The 17,047-nt window shown below is 36.1% G+C and overlaps 1 protein-coding gene across 2 annotated transcripts; it reads left to right on the forward strand.

Moving 5' to 3' along the window:
- Positions 1–1,893: 1,893 nt before the first annotated feature.
- On the forward strand, positions 1,894–14,759 carry eef1a1b (eukaryotic translation elongation factor 1 alpha 1b). Of its 2 annotated transcripts, none has more exons than XM_022674605.2 (8): positions 1,894–1,989; positions 4,454–4,635; positions 6,109–6,288; positions 7,736–8,032; positions 9,094–9,244; positions 10,142–10,398; positions 11,832–12,066; positions 13,874–14,759. In XM_022674605.2, the coding sequence occupies exons 2-8, from the start codon at positions 4,492–4,494 to the stop codon at positions 13,996–13,998; spliced, it is 1,389 nt and encodes a 462-aa protein (XP_022530326.1). In that variant the 5' UTR covers positions 1,894–1,989; positions 4,454–4,491; the 3' UTR covers positions 13,999–14,759. The 2 variants fall into 2 exon arrangements, with proteins under 2 accessions (XP_022530326.1, XP_022530327.1); XM_022674606.2 differs by lacking the exon at positions 1,894–1,989 and adding an exon at positions 2,569–2,705.
- The last annotated feature ends 2,288 nt before the right edge of the window (positions 14,760–17,047 follow it).

Consider the following 17,047-nt stretch of genomic DNA (forward strand, 5'->3'; position numbering starts at 1 on the left):
AAACAGTTCACTTGATAGCTTTTATAGTTGCATAACTGTTTGCCTGCTACTGTGTTCCGTACCTGGCAACCCAGGGGTTGGGGAAAAACCCATACAATTTAAAAAGAAACATACTGGCTGAAGTTGTGCTGACAAAACTGCTTAAACTTCACATGTTTTCTTATTATACAATATCTTATCATACATACAAAATTTTCTCTCCATGAAAAATGGAACAGAATCTATGAATTTTTAAATGTTCAAAATCAAAATAATCACAATAATTTAATGTTGATTTATTTTTTCTGCACTACTCTCACTATTGAATGCAGAATGTCTGTATCTGTGAGTTTTTGGTTAGGCCTAATCACCCACCAGCTCAGCTCACACAGCCGCGATGCCTGAGCGAGTGCTAATGCTGATCTGAGAGCGTGTGTTGACTGTGTAAGGACTTGCTGGCTGATACAGTAGGATTCCTTTAAGCAGCTGTGTTTCTGTTCATCGTCTCAGACGGCCTGAGTCACCTCACAGATATTTAACACAGCTCTACAGTCAGGTTAGCATCTTATATAGAGGTTAGGTTCATATATAGTAGTAGAGCATCTCAAAAAAATAAAATATCATTGAATATCAGTAAATCAGTTCAAAATGTCAAAATGTTATTTCTTTTATTGTTGATGATGATTATGACTTACAGACAATGAAAACCTAAAAATCAGTGTCTCAGAAAAATTGAATATTATATAAGACTAATTGGTACTTTTGGTAGTGTGGGCAGTGTGCCAAATCCTGCTGGAAAATGAAATCCGCATCTCCATAAAAGTTGTCAGCAGAGGGAAAACACTACAGTGACTTTGGGCTTGATATAACACAGTGGGTAAAATCACCCAATGTCCTTTAATTTTTTAATAATGCATCAGACAGTTCTTAACCCTGATTTTAGTAGTTGGATCTACTGTACAATTCCCTTAGGTATCTGCTCCATGTCCACAGGATGTGTGCAGTTATTATCCAATGGAAGAAGGCTCTTGCTTATTTGCTTACATAAATCCAGGTGGTATTCTTGAATTTAACACAAACTGAGACCTGTTGTCCATCAAAATAGACATTCTTCTTCTCTGCCTTTCTGATATTTTTCTTGGCCTGCCACTTTTGGGCTTAACAGGAACTGTCCCTGTGGTCTTCCATTTCCTTACTATGTTCCTCACAGTGGAAACTGACAGGTTAAATCTCTGAGACAACTGTTTGTATGACGTTCAAAGCTCAATGAGGTTACCAAACCAATTTTGTGCTTCAGTAAGTCAGTAAAAAGTAGTTAGGAGTATTCAAATCAATACAATTATAAAGGTGCCCATACTTTTACACCGGTCAAATTTTGGTTTAATGCATATTGTACATTTTCTGTTAGTACAATAAACCTCATTTCAGTCCTGAAATATTACTGTGTCCATCAGTTATTAGATATATCAAACTGAAAGGGCTGTTGCAAACACCCAAATATTTAGAACTAAAAATGATTAAGATTAATAGGGGTGCCTAAACTTTTTAATATGACTGTATCGTTCACAGTAGTAGTAGTATATGTACACTATACATATATAGTACACTAGTATTATATTTAAATACACAACTTTTTTTTTTTTACAAAGGTATAGTTTTTCCTTCAGTGTCTTTGCTGTATTTTTAACTTTACACCACCCCAGCTTTAGAAGCACATTCATCAGTAGAGTATTTAAGGTAAAACCTGTGTATAAACCTGTGTAAAGCCCTTGATTATGAATATATAAATTCAGGACAAAATGATAGGGACACATCTCAGGCAGACAGAAGGTGTAATCTAACTGTTATGTAACACCTCCACCTGCTGGAGCTCCCCCAGCACAGCAGATGCCTCGGCTGCTCAGCGCCCATTGGCTGCTCCGGAGGACATCAGCGGCATCCAAGCCAACAGTATCCGAGACAACTGCACCGCGCTCCGGCTGCACAGGCCTCCCAGCGCCGCTCCTCAAGGTTAGACACTGGATTAGATAGGAATAGACTGCTTCTTCTTTATGAGCATCTTATTCATTCATTTATTATTATATTTGGGGCAAAAAATATATATATATACATATATAAATATATATGTGAGTAAATGTTTTTTTTTTATCTACAGATGCTTTGCAATAATGCTGCAATGCGTTTTAGCTACATATCTACAAAAATAAACGAATTAAATTTAATAAAATGGAAAAATCAGCATTTTTATGCTTTATTTTATTCATTTCCAGCTTTGTTTTGCAGTGTTTGCTTTCGTAACCTTTACAGCGCAATGCAGTTTACCTAAACATAGACAATCCAGGTCCGGAAAGTGATGATCCGCTCCTGGATTTTCTTCCAGCTGCGCTGCAGACTACGTTAAAGCGCGGCTACGGGAGAGCTGGTTCCGCAGCTTGAACAAAATCCCGGAGCGGATCATCAAATTGCGGACCTGGATTAGCCACCATAGGGATTCACGCTCTCCGTCATGTGATGCGCTTCATACATGAAGGATGCGGGTTGTCATGGGTGACGACGCACCGATTAATTTAGCGACATGTTCGGGTTTTAAAGGTTAAAATGAATAGAAATAAGAGTTTTAAACGTTTTTTTATCATCTCTGTGATATTATACACTGATGTCCAGACTGTGCTTTTATGCTAAGGAACAACTTGTGACGATATGCGGTTCAGTGCTTGACTACGAACGTACGTTATTAGTCGATGGTTGATCAAAGGCTGTTTTGCGATTATTTGATGAAGAGTCGATTATTATTATTTTTTTTTACATTTGTCTGACAGCCCTTATGGATAAGATATATACGTATGAATACATATGAACATGTATGGAAATGTACTACAACTAATTGAAATACATTTTGAAATTAATCAATATATTTGAAATGTATTTGAAAGGTATGTCGTATATAAATTAAGCTGGAAGTTGTTTGATTGTTGCCTGACAGGTGTTTGATGGTTGGTGGATTGTTGTTCGATTTGTTGACTGGTGATTACTCAATTAAGGCCCATCTGAAAAAGATATATATGAAATATAACACACCCACACCCAAAAAAACCTTGTTTGGTTATTGGCAGATGGTTGTCTGATTGTTGGCTGATAGTGGTTGGCAGACGTTTGGTTGTTGGCTGATGTTTGTCTGGTTGTTGGCTGATGGTTGTTTGGTTGTTGGCTAATAGTTGTTGGCAGATGTTTGGTTGTTGGCTGATGTTTGTCTGCATGTTGGCTGATGGTTGTTTGGTTGTTGGCTGATAGTTGTTTGGTCGTTGGCTGATGTTTCTTTTCATTGTTGGCTGATGTTTGTCTGGTTGTTGGCAGATGTTTGTTTGGTTGTTGGCAGATGGTTGTTTGGTTGTTGGCTGATAGTTGTTTGGTTGTTGGCTGATAGTTGTTTGGTTGTTGGCTGATGAATGTTTGGTTGTTGGCTGATAGTTGTTTGGTTATTGGCAGATGGTTGTTTGGTTGTTGGCAGATGTTTCTTTTGGTTGTTAACTGATGTTTCTTTTCATTGTTGGCTGATGTTTGTCTGGTTGATGGCAGATGGTTGTTTAGTTGTTGGCTGATGTTTGTCTGGTTGTTGGCTGATGTTTGTCTGGTTGTTGGCTGATGTTTGTCTGGTTGTTGGCTGATGTTTGTTTGGTTGTTGGCTGATGTTTGTCTGGTTGTTGGCTGATGTTTGTTTGGTTGTTGGCAGATGTTTGTTTGGTTGTTGGCTGATGTTTGTCTGGTTGTTGGCTGATGTTTGTCTGGTTGTTGGCAGATGGTTGTCTGGTTGTTGGCAGATGGTTGTCTGGTTGTTGGCAGATGTTTGTTTGGTTGCTGGCTGATATTTATCTGGTTGTTGGCAGATGGTTGACCAATAATTGGCCATTGATTGACCAACAGCTCTTCATCGTATGTTTGATTGTTTTTTTGGTGTTTGGCTGATGACACACCCAAACCATGAAATTGCACAAGCCAAAATTATGATTGGTTAACGACTGGCTGATGATTGGTTGACAGCTGGCAAACCAGTTGTTCCTTATTGAAATAATTCTTATAGTTTTTCTGAACATTTTTAATAGTATATTTATAGATGCTTTATCAAAGAATTTAGGCAACTTCTGCATATGTGTATTAACAATATTTTATATGTTTTAGTATATTTAGATGTTTTACACTTCTGTTCAAAATTGGAAATGTTAGCCTGTATTGCAATATTGTAATATTGGCAAAAGACTGTATAATGAAAACCTGAAGCTTGCTATTAATAACTAATGGGTTGTTTGCCAAATATAGAGTTATAGTAATAATAAAGCATCTGACTGTACAAATAGATAATAGGTCCGATGCTGTATGTAAGAATTAACCCCCCAGACAGAACAGGGATGTTAACACCAGTCCAGCTCCTGAATTAGTGATATGTGGAATTAATTATTTAGTTTTTTCCCTGCTGCAGGTTTCATTACCCCTCTGTAATCCAGTAAAACCACAGCCATGGGAAAGGAGAAGCTGCATATCAACATCGTGGTCATCGGCCATGTGGACTCGGGCAAGTCCACCACCACCGGTCACCTCATCTACAAGTGTGGAGGAATCGATAAGAGGACCATCGAGAAGTTCGAGAAGGAGGCAGCTGAGGTGAGAACACAGTCCAGAACACAGAGATGACCAGAGGCCAACAGTGCAAAAAATACACATTTTCATCCTGGTTTTGTAGTGATATTTAATAAGGTGCCATTAATTCACATTGTTGCTGTCTAAAGAAAAACATGATCCTCCAAAATAGTAACTAAAGCCTTAAGACAGATATATACAGATTAATATACAGCTCTGTAAAAAAATAAGAGAGCATTTTAAATTTCTTTGAATTTACCAAATTGAAAACGGAAGATGGATGATCACAAGCCATCAAACCAAACTGAACTGCTTAAATGTTTGCACCAGGAGTGAGAAGCATAAAGTTATCCAAAAGCAGTGTGTAAGACTGGTGGAGGAGAACATGCCAAGATGCATGAAAACTGTGATTAAAAACCAGGGTTATTCCACCAAATATTGATTTCTGAACTCTTAAAACTTTATGAATAAGAACAGCAATGTTCATTTTATTTAAATATATACCTATAAATAGCAAAATCAGAGAAACTGATTCAGAAACTGAGCCTCATTGTAGACTACATTTTCCTTCAATGGAACATCTCCACTCAAAATGCTGTGTAATCCAAGACTAGGGTTAATCCCTGTCTGGAAAACTATCCCATAGGAAGTTATATAACAACAATAATTAATGCCCAAAACATCCAAAATGATAAAAATAAATTCTCTTTTTCAATGGATGTCAATGTAAAAATATTTAATGTTTAATTATCCAAAAGATATCTAAAAAAAAAATCCTAACAAGCAGTGTAAATATTTTATTACTAACTCCATTTCTAATTATTATCAATATAATTAATATTGAGTGCAATAGTGTTCCTTACCTCTAACAGGTCAGGCTTCAATTAGGATAATTTGTTCGTTTTTCATAAAAAAAATACATGTTCCAATTTTTTTTCACTACTTTATTACTTTTAAAAGACAAACATTCAAAAAGCAATTTTGTTTTAGTTTTAGTTTTTGCAGGGGGTGCTTGCAAATATTTAAGATGAAACAGTTTCATGTTATATGTTGATTACACTAATTAAAGCAAGCAGAAGAAGTTTCTTACTAAAAAAATACTTTTAATTATTTTTTATTTTTATTTTCAAGCATCAAGACGGGTCAATCTGATCTGTAACATAACAGAAGGGATAATTCTTTTTAATACCCTTCATTTTAGAAAGAAACCGTGAATGAGAAGGTGTTCCAAAACTTTTGTTCAAATATTTTATAATCATATACAATATTCTTTGAACATGTAAGACATTTCTACCAAGAAAGGGGTCTAAAAGTGCTAAACATTATAATTAATGACTAGCAGTTTCCAATTTATTGAATTTGTTCCAATTTATAATCTACAAGTACTGCTCTAGCTTTCATTGCTGTCTTCACTAAATGTGAGCTAATTATCCTAAAATCTCACACAATACATTCTGATCCTATACTGATTTGTAACTGCACTGTTCCTTATCTCAGATGGGTAAAGGTTCCTTTAAGTATGCGTGGGTTCTGGATAAGCTGAAGGCTGAGCGGGAGAGGGGCATCACTATCGATATCTCCCTCTGGAAGTTCGAGACCAGCAAGTACTACGTCACCATCATCGACGCTCCTGGACACAGAGACTTCATCAAGAACATGATCACTGGCACCTCCCAGGTCAGTCAGTCTGCAGTGAGATATCTCAATCTACCAGCTGAATCTTTCAGAAGTGAAGCCACCACAGGTCTAGCTCCTCTGCTGTAATACTGGTTGCAGTATCACATGTAGCCCTTTCTGTCCCTATGTTTTAGTGACGAAAAATGGGTGAAATAGCCCCCCCTATTTTACATTAACACTTATTTGTCCTGTGCTAATATTACTAAAATTACTCATAAAAAAAAAAAATCAACCTTTATTCTGATATATCGTATCGTATCATAGTGATTGACCGCCCTTGACTGGAACAAACCATTCCAAAGTAGTGTAGGTAAACTTTGTAGGTAATTTTATTTTTTTTCTCCAACTGTTGACCTTGACTTATGAGAAATCACTAACAATAAGTTCAATTTGATTACTCTTCACTAGGGGTGGGCAATATTATATTGTATACAATATATCGTGACACAGAAATATCATGATATTAAAAATCCATATCGTGATAATAGGGCTGTTCTGTCTTAAAAGTAGCCTATTATTTACTGTGAAGCTTTAGGTGTATTTATTGTATAATTGTTTTAGTTTGCAGTTTATATGCATGCACTAAATATTCTGCAATATTTTTTGCTGCATTATATTACTTTATGCTATATTATTTATTTTGGCACATTATGATTATTCTGTTATACTATTATACTATATTCCTGAAATGAATGGATTATTTTAGTTTTCCTTTATCACCAAGTATATCGTTATCGCAAAAATACCCTGAAATATTGTGATATTATTTTAGAGCCATATCGCCCACCCCTACTCTTCATTTAGTTTCAGAGGGGTAGTTTGGGAGCGGCACTGCTGGGTGATGTATGGGTTTAGGGGCGGGTCAGGAAGAAAAGCTGATTGATTGGCTGAGCTGCAGCAACGGCAGTGTGCCTCTGAAAGTGGTGAGACGCAGATGGTTGGTATGCCAAAGGAACATATTTTAGCTATTAATGCATATATAGTTTAGGGTTTAGATAGACAGACAGACAGACAGACAGACAGATAGACAGATAGATAGATAGATAGATAGACAGACAAACAGACTGATAGATAGATTTCACGATAGATTCTAAACTGAGATTTGAAGAATATATACATAAATATATAAATACAAAAGCTATACAAAGTGTGGAAGTAATCATCCGCAGATATGAGGTAGTGCAGTAATACAAAATGAATTAAATTAAGTATAGGAGATAGCAGGTATCAGCAGATATGACAAATACTAAACATAAAACCTGTACATGTATTGCATTTAAGTAAAGTGAGTAGTGTAGTGTCCAGAAGTGTGAATATATACAGGATGTACCATAAAGGGTCCATAGTGTCCAAGAGTGCAAATGTGCAAGAAGTTTAGAGGCTCTTTAAGTTGTAAAAAATGAACCCGCGCACTATATTTTCTGCTGTTGTTTGTGTGTGAGCGCAGGCAGACTGTGCCGTGCTGATCGTAGCAGCCGGCGTCGGTGAGTTTGAAGCTGGAATCTCGAAGAACGGCCAGACCCGGGAGCACGCACTGCTGGCGTACACTCTAGGCGTCAAGCAGCTGATCGTGGGCGTGAACAAGATGGACTCCACCGAACCCAACTACAGCCAGAAGCGCTACGAGGAGATCGTGAAGGAAGTCAGCACCTACATCAAGAAGATCGGCTACAACCCCGAGACCGTGGCCTTCGTGCCCATCTCAGGCTGGAACGGAGACAACATGCTGGAGGCTAGCCCTAATGTGAGTGAAATGAGGGGCTTCCCAGCTAACAGAGAACGTTAGAAGAACGTTTAGCAACATTTGGAAAGGTTAGCCTGTAATGTTACAGAAATAATGTTCCAGAAATAGTTTTAAAACGTGTAAAAAAAAAAAAATAATAATAATTCTCACGTAATTTTCCCAGCTATAGAATACTAACATTATGAAAATGTTAAACGTAGCATTCCCAAAACTAAAAATAAGAACACTGACACAAACAACAAAACCAGAACGTTTAAAAAGGTTCAATAAAACGTTAAATAAAATGTTAAATAAAAATGAACCAGAAGTTGTTGTTCTGTTGCTATTAAATTGAATAATTAAACATTAGCACCACCTGCCTACTATTGAGTAGGATAAACAGCTCTAAAACACTGAGGCATTGTTTTCTATGGTGCTTGTCACGATTCCTGTCACGATTAAAATTTTTGTGGACGATTTATCGTCCCAGAAATGATTGCAATAACCAATATTATTGTAACTTTAACCATAGTTTGGGAAATATATATATATATATATATATATATATATATATATATATATATATATATATATATATATATATATATATATATATTTTTTTTTTTTTTTTTTTTTTTTTTTTTTTTCTTAGGTTTGCCACAATGCTAACAAACAGCCTAGACAGGCTTCCCAATTTTACCTGTTATTCTGAGCTGGATTGCTCACTGATAGTTGATGATGGGTCGATTCTGAACTCTTAAAACTTTATGAATATGAACTTGTTTTCTTTGCATTATTTGAGGTCTGAAAGTTCTGCATCTTTTTTTTTGTTATTTCAGCCATTTCTCATTTTCTGTAAATAAATGCTCTAAATGACAATATTTTTATTTGGAATTTGGGAGAAATGTTGTCTGTAGTTTATAGAATAAAACAACAATGTTCATTTTACTCAAACATAAACCTATAAATAGCAAAATCAGAGAATCTGATTCAGAAACTGAAGTGGTCGCTTCGTTTTTTCCAGAGATGTACACTGATATTGAAGTTTTGTCCGTTGTAATCTGAGTGTTTGGTTTCTGCAGATGACCTGGTTTAAGGGCTGGAAGATAAATCGTAAGGATGGCAGCGTCTCCGGGACCACTCTGCTGGAAGCTCTCGATGCCATTCAGCCTCCAACTCGCCCCACTGACAAACCCCTCCGCCTGCCGCTGCAGGACGTGTACAAGATCGGAGGTGAGGAACTTTCTCATCAACGTGAAAACTTTGTACTTTATTTTTTTACCAAATGGGGTGTTTTTTTTAAGAGCAAATGTGGAAAGATTATGCTTTCTTTTTTTTTAACTATTAGTTTCTAACCACCTTCAGACAGCCTTTAACTGTTTTAGTTGAGTTTTTTTTTTTTACCTTTTTATTTATTTAATTTACTTTTGTCTAATTTTTTGTCTTATTAGTCTAAGTTTATGTTTTACATTTTAGCCATTTATTTATTTATTTCATTTCATCCTTTTATTTGTTTTATTACTGGTTTTACTTTTGCCCTTTTTCTTTTTTAATTAATTTATTTCGTCCTTTTATTTATTTTTTATTCCTTTTATATTTTATTATTCTAATTATTTATCTCTTTCTTTTATTGCTTTACATTTTAGCCTGTTTGCATATCGTCGCTGTCCAATGAAAAACACTTATCTCCAAGACAGCAACTTTACAGGAGAGAGAAAAAACCTTGTAAACTTTAAATGGAAGTCAATGTAAAACAAGTTTATTTCAGGTAATTTTAAAGAGTTTCTATTGGCCCGTTCATTAAGAAATTTTGGCACAGTGTAAGAGACAGTTTGTCTGATCAAATTATGTAGTAAACTGAAAATCGACAAAAATGGAGATAAGTGTTTTTTTTTATAAATCTTATGTTGTTTGCTTGTTTTTATAATTTAAACTTATTTTTCAGTCATTTTAATTTTTTAAATGCTTGATTGCATTGAAAATGAGGGTTACCCTCACTGTAGGTTGATTGATTGATCGATTAATTGATTATCTGCTAAATAAAGTCCTATTGTTTTGGCAGTACAGAGAGCTCTTCTCTACAGGAACTAGACAGAAAACTTAAAAACGCCTCTTTTCTCTGGTTCTCAGGAATCGGAACCGTCCCCGTTGGCCGTGTTGAGACCGGTATCCTCAAACCTGGCCTGGTGGTGACTTTCGCCCCTGTGAACGTGACCACTGAGGTGAAATCTGTGGAGATGCATCACGAGGCCCTGTCTGAGGCGTTGCCTGGCGACAACGTGGGATTCAACGTGAAAAATGTCTCGGTTAAGGACATTCGCCGTGGAAACGTTGCGGGAGACAGCAAGAACGACCCTCCCCAAGAGGCGGCCACCTTCACTGCTCAGGTGAGGAGAGAGGAAATGAGAGGTAGGGGCTGTTATAACAGTATTAAATAATAAACTGCTTATTTTAACACTTTATAAACTAGTTTCGGGTTTTTTAAAGCCAATCAATCTGAATGGGTTCAACAGTGTGAATCAGGCTCTATTTCATAATATATTAGATGAGATTTGTTAGAAAACATGCATTTTAAGGACAACTGCAGGCATAAGATAAAATAAGACTTAAAAGGGTAACATTTTTAAGTTCATTTAGTATTAAATCGAATGAAAAAATCAAACTGTAACTACAAACATTAATGCTTTTTTAAGATCCTTGAGTGCAAATAGCTCCCTCTTGTGTTCTTGCACATGTAGTCCATGAAGTAACAGTACAAGACATTATATACAGTTGTAAAAAAAAAAAGAAGAGAAAAAGATTTTGTTAGGGTTTCATAAACATGTATCATTTATTTACCTCCCACTTTCAGCTTTAAAACATATGATTTTCTGGTAAAAACATATATATTAAAATAAAAGGGAAATCCTGATCATAAGCAATCGTTTTTCTGTTTGTTTGTTTTTTTTTTTTTTTAAGGAAGAGCCTTTCTACCTAATTCAGAACATTATAAAAATGTTTGACAACGTTTTGAAAAGGTTACAGAAAGGTTAGCCTGTAAAATTGTAGAAATAATGTTCTGAAAAGCTTGTGAAATAATAATGGTTTGCATCACAATGTTATTAGAACCAGAAAACTCAACAGTATGGGAAGTTCTAAGAATGTAACTGTAACATTTAGAAAACGTTCTACTAACCAAAAATTGTTAGCTGGGTTAAACCAGCAGTCCATCTGTTTATTCTAATGAATGAATACATGAATGGAGTTCAACTTATTTACATACAAGCACATTTATCAACACTCATCCACACACCGGTGAGAAGTGGCAGCCAATAGCGCACAGCGTACTCTCAACCGGAAACAACCGTCCACCTGGAGGACTGCATCGGGCACTAAAGCATTTACCCAGCACAGAGTGCCAATCACAGCCAATGACAGTCATACATACATTTATACACACTTACCCACACACAAACTTACAGACATACCACACATTTACACATACACACCAGATCAATTTTAGAGTATCCAATTTACCATTACATTACATTTGGCAGACGCTTTTTGTCCAAAGCAACTTACAATAGTGAAGTAAAAGCAGTCCTTTGAGCCAGATCAATTTAGAGTATTCATTTTTCTGGGCAATTTACAGTATTTAATCCATGTTTTTGGACTGTGGGAGGAAACTGGACTCCCCGGAGGAAACCCACGCAGACACAGGGAGAACAGGGAAACTCCACCCAGATAGGGACTTGAACCCAAGACCCCAGTGCTGGGAGGTGAACGTGCTAACCACTAAGCCACCGTACCACCCTAATGTTTATTATGTATCTGCCTGCAGGTGATCATCCTGAATCACCCTGGTCAGATCAGTGCAGGATACGCTCCTGTGCTGGACTGTCACACGGCTCACATCGCCTGTAAGTTCGCCGAGCTGAAGGAGAAGATCGACCGTCGCTCGGGGAAGAAGCTGGAGGACAATCCCAAATCTCTGAAGTCCGGAGATGCTGCCATCGTGGACATGATCCCAGGAAAGCCCATGTGTGTGGAGAGCTTCTCCGAGTACCCTCCACTCGGTGAGTACCACACGCACTCAGAAAAATGAGTACAGATTTGTACTTAAAGGAGAACTGGTGTAAAATTGACTTGTGTTGTAGTAAAACATGATAAAAAAGTTCTTACCTTTGATGAATAGCACATCTCCGTTCTCCCACAGCGTTTCGAGATCCAGACATTTTAACAGTTTGTCCAAACACCCTTCAGACTGGGAGACACGGGGCATAATTTGCCCTGATAAATCACTTTTTCCACCGTTATCCAGCTCAAAGTAGCTCCACACCTCCTTGCTAGAATCCGGAGAGCTCTGACATTTAAAACGAGGCATTAATAACTTAAAAAAAGTGCACAAGAAGCTTATTAAAAACCACTGTTTACACCCTGTAACACTAGCTTCAGCTCCGAGCGCCGCCATTACTGTACTGATAATGACATACACATATATATACACATAGACTCCGGAGACTTCAGAGCTACAGCTAGAGTTATAGGTTTCATTTTCCAGCAGGACTTGGCACAGTGTCCACTAGGGGTGGGCAATATTATATCGTATACAATATATCGTGACACAGAAATATCGTGATATTAAAAATCCATATCGTGATAATAGAGATGTTCTGTCTTAAAAGTAGTCTATTATTTACTGTGAAGCTTTAGGTGTATTTATTGTATAATTGTTTTAGTTTGCAGTTTATATGCATGCACTAAATATTCTGCAATATTTTTTGCTGCATTATATTATTTTATGCTATATTATTTATTTTGCCACGTAATGATTATACTGTTATACTATTATACTATATTCCTGAAATGAATGAATTATTTTAGTTTTCCTATATCGCCAAGTATATCGTTATCGCAAAAATACCCTGAGATATCATGATATTATTTTAGAGCCAAATCGTCCACACCTAGTGTCCACACTGTCAAAAGTACCAATTGGTCTTCATTGATTTTTCTTAGATATATATAAGCCATAATTATTAACAATATAAATAAATAAACACTTAAAATAGATCACTCTGTGTTTAATACATTTATATAATATATAAGTTTCATATTTAAACTGGATTACTGAAACAAAGTCAATTTTTAATGATATTCTAATTTTTTTAGATTTTTGAGCTTATTTTACGAATAATGATCTTAATCAGTTTCACTTATTTTTAGTCATTAAAACTTGAATCGTGTTTCCAAATTTAAGCCAAAAAATTCACATTATTCACATGAACATTTCTGGAGAACATTAGGTTGCATATTTACTGTGGAAACAGTAAGTTACTCTGTAAAATGTTAAAATATATAAGTGTAAAATAATTTCTTATTTTACGAATAATGATTTAAATCAGTCTAATTTTTTTTTTTACCCTGTTTTTAGTTGTTTGAACTCAAAATAAGCATAAATAAATTACTGTTCAAGTATGTCTTGAGTCTTGTGTCCAAATATTTAAACTAATTTACTTATGTTTCTTATTCATTGTCAGAGTTTATGACACAGTGATCTAGCTGTGTCATAAACTCTGAAAAATGACACAGTGATCTAGTTAACTGTGCTAGCTAAAATTTCTGGAGAACATTAGGTTGCATCGTATGGTGGAAAAAACATGGAGTATAGCGTATAAACCGAGAACAAGGGCAATAATATTTTTCGCGTTTGTGACTCACATTTTAAACTAAATTACTGAAATAATAAAGTAACTTGTCAATGAAATTATTTTTTTTTGAGATGCACCAGTATTACTATCCTAGTTTTGTACAGTTTTATGTTATAACTGATGTAGCGTAAACCTGATGCTAACTGTTTTTTGGTCTTCTCGTTTCTCGCAGGGCGCTTTGCGGTGCGCGACATGCGTCAGACGGTGGCGGTGGGCGTGATCAAAGGCGTGGAGAAGAAGACGCCCACCTCGGGGAAGATCACCAAGTCCGCCCAGAAGGCCCAGAAGAACAAATGAATGTTGTGCAGGGCTGCGACCTCTCAAGCCAGCCACAGCAGAACCCACGTCGCCCATCCGCTCCTTAGCTCCATAGTCAAAGCCTGGCTAATTATCACAATGCATCGCAAGAGTAGACGGAGGAAAAAAACTCAAATCTAATATCGTACTGCTCTGACAATGATGATCTAATCTGATCTACTGTTCCACTGTATTTCTGTTCAGCGGTTTGTAGTTTCCAGTCTCGTTAAATCTCGATGCTGTTGTTGTTGTGTTTGTGTTCTTTACTGGATGGATATCAGCACCTTATTCTGTAGGGTTTAGAGGTAAATCTTCCCTGCTTCATGTGCAATAGTCTGAGCCTCACCCGCAATCCCATTAGCCATGTAGCTTCCATCGCTAATATAGCTTAGCCTGCAACAGCTAGCAAAACTAGCGAAACTAGCAAAACTACTAGACTTCTCTGCTTGTTGTGGTAGATGTGAGTCTTTCCTTGTGACGTAGCTTTAATTCAACCCAACATAGTGTCCTCTTCTGGCTGCATGCATGAAGCATGAAGCTATGCTAAGCTAGGCTAGGCTAGGCTAGGCTAGCTAGCGCACTTTACTGAGACTCAGTACCTACCCCCCTCCCTTTCTCCTCTATTAGCACTTTCTGTGAGCATGAGCTATAAATATTTGCACTCTCTTTGCAATCATGCACCTTAACATATACCTATTGCACACACGATGCTCATGTAACACAACGCTTCAAAACCAACAATAAAGAACATCTTAACGCTACGCTTTGGTTCATCATGGCTCAAGTTTTTCCCTCTTGTTTTAATTTATGATGGTACATATGATGTTTAATTAATGTACCAAGTAGGGGGTGGTCAATATGATAAAAGTATTGTGTCACAATTTCACGATACACAATTTTGCACAATGTTTTGAACCACAGACAAAAAAACGAGAAGCACCAGTAGTGGCTAAAAAAAATTCTAATTCATAAAAAATATTCAATATTCAAACTTCATCCAATTAAACAGAAATTAATTTGACTAAAAAAAGGTACTATACTGACCACCTCTACAGTGCAAAAATACACAATCTAATTTAATTTCTGTAAGTGCGAAATTATTTTGCTTATTTTTAACTTTAATTTTTAAACATTTTAACTTGAAATAAGAACAAAGAAATCACTGTTCAAGCATGAAAGATTCTTGTTTTCAAATTCAAGTAAAAAAAAAAATCAGATTTTTTTTCTTGGGTTCTTATTCAAAGACAGAGTTTAGTGTTTGTTTCAGTCCCACATACTGTAAATGACACAGTGATCTAGCTAACTGGCTAACATTTCTTGAGAACATTAGGTTGAATCTTAATGTGGAAACACTAAGTTACTCAGTAAAAACGTATTGCTTATTTTATGAATAATGATCTTAATCAGTGTCACTTAGAGTTTTCACACTATTTTTAGTAACTCAAGTCTTGTGTCCAAATTTAAGCCAAGAAAATCCATGATTTTTGTTTGGGTTCTTATTCAGTATATGCGCTAACTCAAACCTTGTGTCCAAATTTAAGCCAAAGCTTAAAATTTAAGCTTGAGTTCTTATTTAAGGGTACACACAGAGGTAAGTGTGTATTTCATAAACGACAGTAATACAGTAACACCTGTGCTAGCTAACATTTCTAGAGAACATCAGATTGCATATTACTGCGGAAAAAAAAACATTGACTATGAAGTATAAACTGAGAACAAGTGTAATAATATTAGTTTTTTTTGAGTCAGTAAAAATGTTTAAGAAGGTTAATGAGCTGGAATGATGAATCCCGGTCATGCAGCTTACCATCAGCAGCCGGAGCCCGAGAGAGAGCACAATTGTGCATGCTTTCTCTGGGTGGGTAGATGGCAATGTTGACCAGCACAGGATAATGAGTGGATTGAGTCATGAGCCATCTAAATTGAGGAGAAAATTGGATTTTAACAAATGTATAAATAAAAAAAACATTCTAGAAACATCCCGAAAACTGTAATGTGATTTAAACATACTATTAATTGAAAATTATTTTTTTGGTGGTGCAATGTATTTCTTCACCTTAAAAAAAAAAAAAAAAAACTGGAGAAAAGAGAAAAGCTTGAAATAAACCAAACCAGACAAGAATGTAGTTCTATGCTCTACTCAGTATTTAATTGGCTTTATCAAAACTGTACAATGTTCAGCAGCAAAGGCGTCCATCATTGTGTCCGGCACTTATTGTATCTGAAGTAAAATTATTGAAAAAAAACTTCATTATGCAATGTAACAATGTAACAACAGCTGGAAAGTGTAAAAAAACAGCATTTCTCTCGTTTTTTTCAGTTACAGAGCAAAATAAGTTTGGGTTTGAGTTTGACGAAGTTGAGTTTGACGAAGTCGTAAGTCGTAGCACAGATAGGACTCTACCAAATCTACCAAAACTACCAAACGTTTTACTCCCAGCTTACGCAAAACAAAGCCTCGACATTGTAACGTTAATATTAATTCGTGTTGTTATTATTGTTGTTAGCGTAGCTTAGCCTAGCCTAGCCTAGCTTAAACACTATACTCTTTGTATGTCTCTCCTTTTTTCATCCATTCTTTTTAGAACCAACCGTTCCTTCATATCAAATGAAGTAAATCTAAGGTTAAACTAGCCTCGTTTTAAATACATAATAGAGACAATACTTTTGTCAAGCCAAAAACCGTCCTTCCTTAATCCGTAAATCACCAGTTAGTTTGAGGACCAGGACATGGTGTGGTAATTAATACAGTCATTATTATATTAGGTACTGGTTGTGTTAAAAACATGCAATGCTCATGCAGATCTCATTATTTCACCATTATCTCATTCATTTTTCATATTTTTTTCCCAGTGACTGAAGAAAAGCAATCGACATCTATCAGAAGTGAAGACGCCGCAGGTCTAGCACCTCTGCTGGCTGCTGGTATGATGCAGTGTGATGTTTAGCTCCGCCCATTTTCATATGTTTCAATGACAAATCAGCTCCACCTATTTTTCATCTGATTTAATATGAAATATTTAATGGCGCAGTTCTTACACTAGAATTT

The sequence above is a fragment of the Astyanax mexicanus genome, chromosome 21 (assembly GCF_023375975.1).
Source record: "Astyanax mexicanus isolate ESR-SI-001 chromosome 21, AstMex3_surface, whole genome shotgun sequence".
NCBI lineage: Eukaryota > Metazoa > Chordata > Actinopteri > Characiformes > Acestrorhamphidae > Astyanax > Astyanax mexicanus.

Bases quoted from the DNA above. Each gene is read 5' to 3' on its own strand.
- eef1a1b (XM_022674605.2), top strand. From the start codon at position 4,492: ATGGGAAAGGAGAAGCTGCATATCAACATCGTGGTCATCGGCCATGTG. The intron at 8,033-9,093 runs GTGAGTGAAATG...TGGTTTCTGCAG, and splicing joins TGCTGGAGGCTAGCCCTAAT to ATGACCTGGTTTAAGGGCTG. The intron at 12,067-13,873 runs GTGAGTACCACA...CGTTTCTCGCAG, and splicing joins CTCCGAGTACCCTCCACTCG to GGCGCTTTGCGGTGCGCGAC.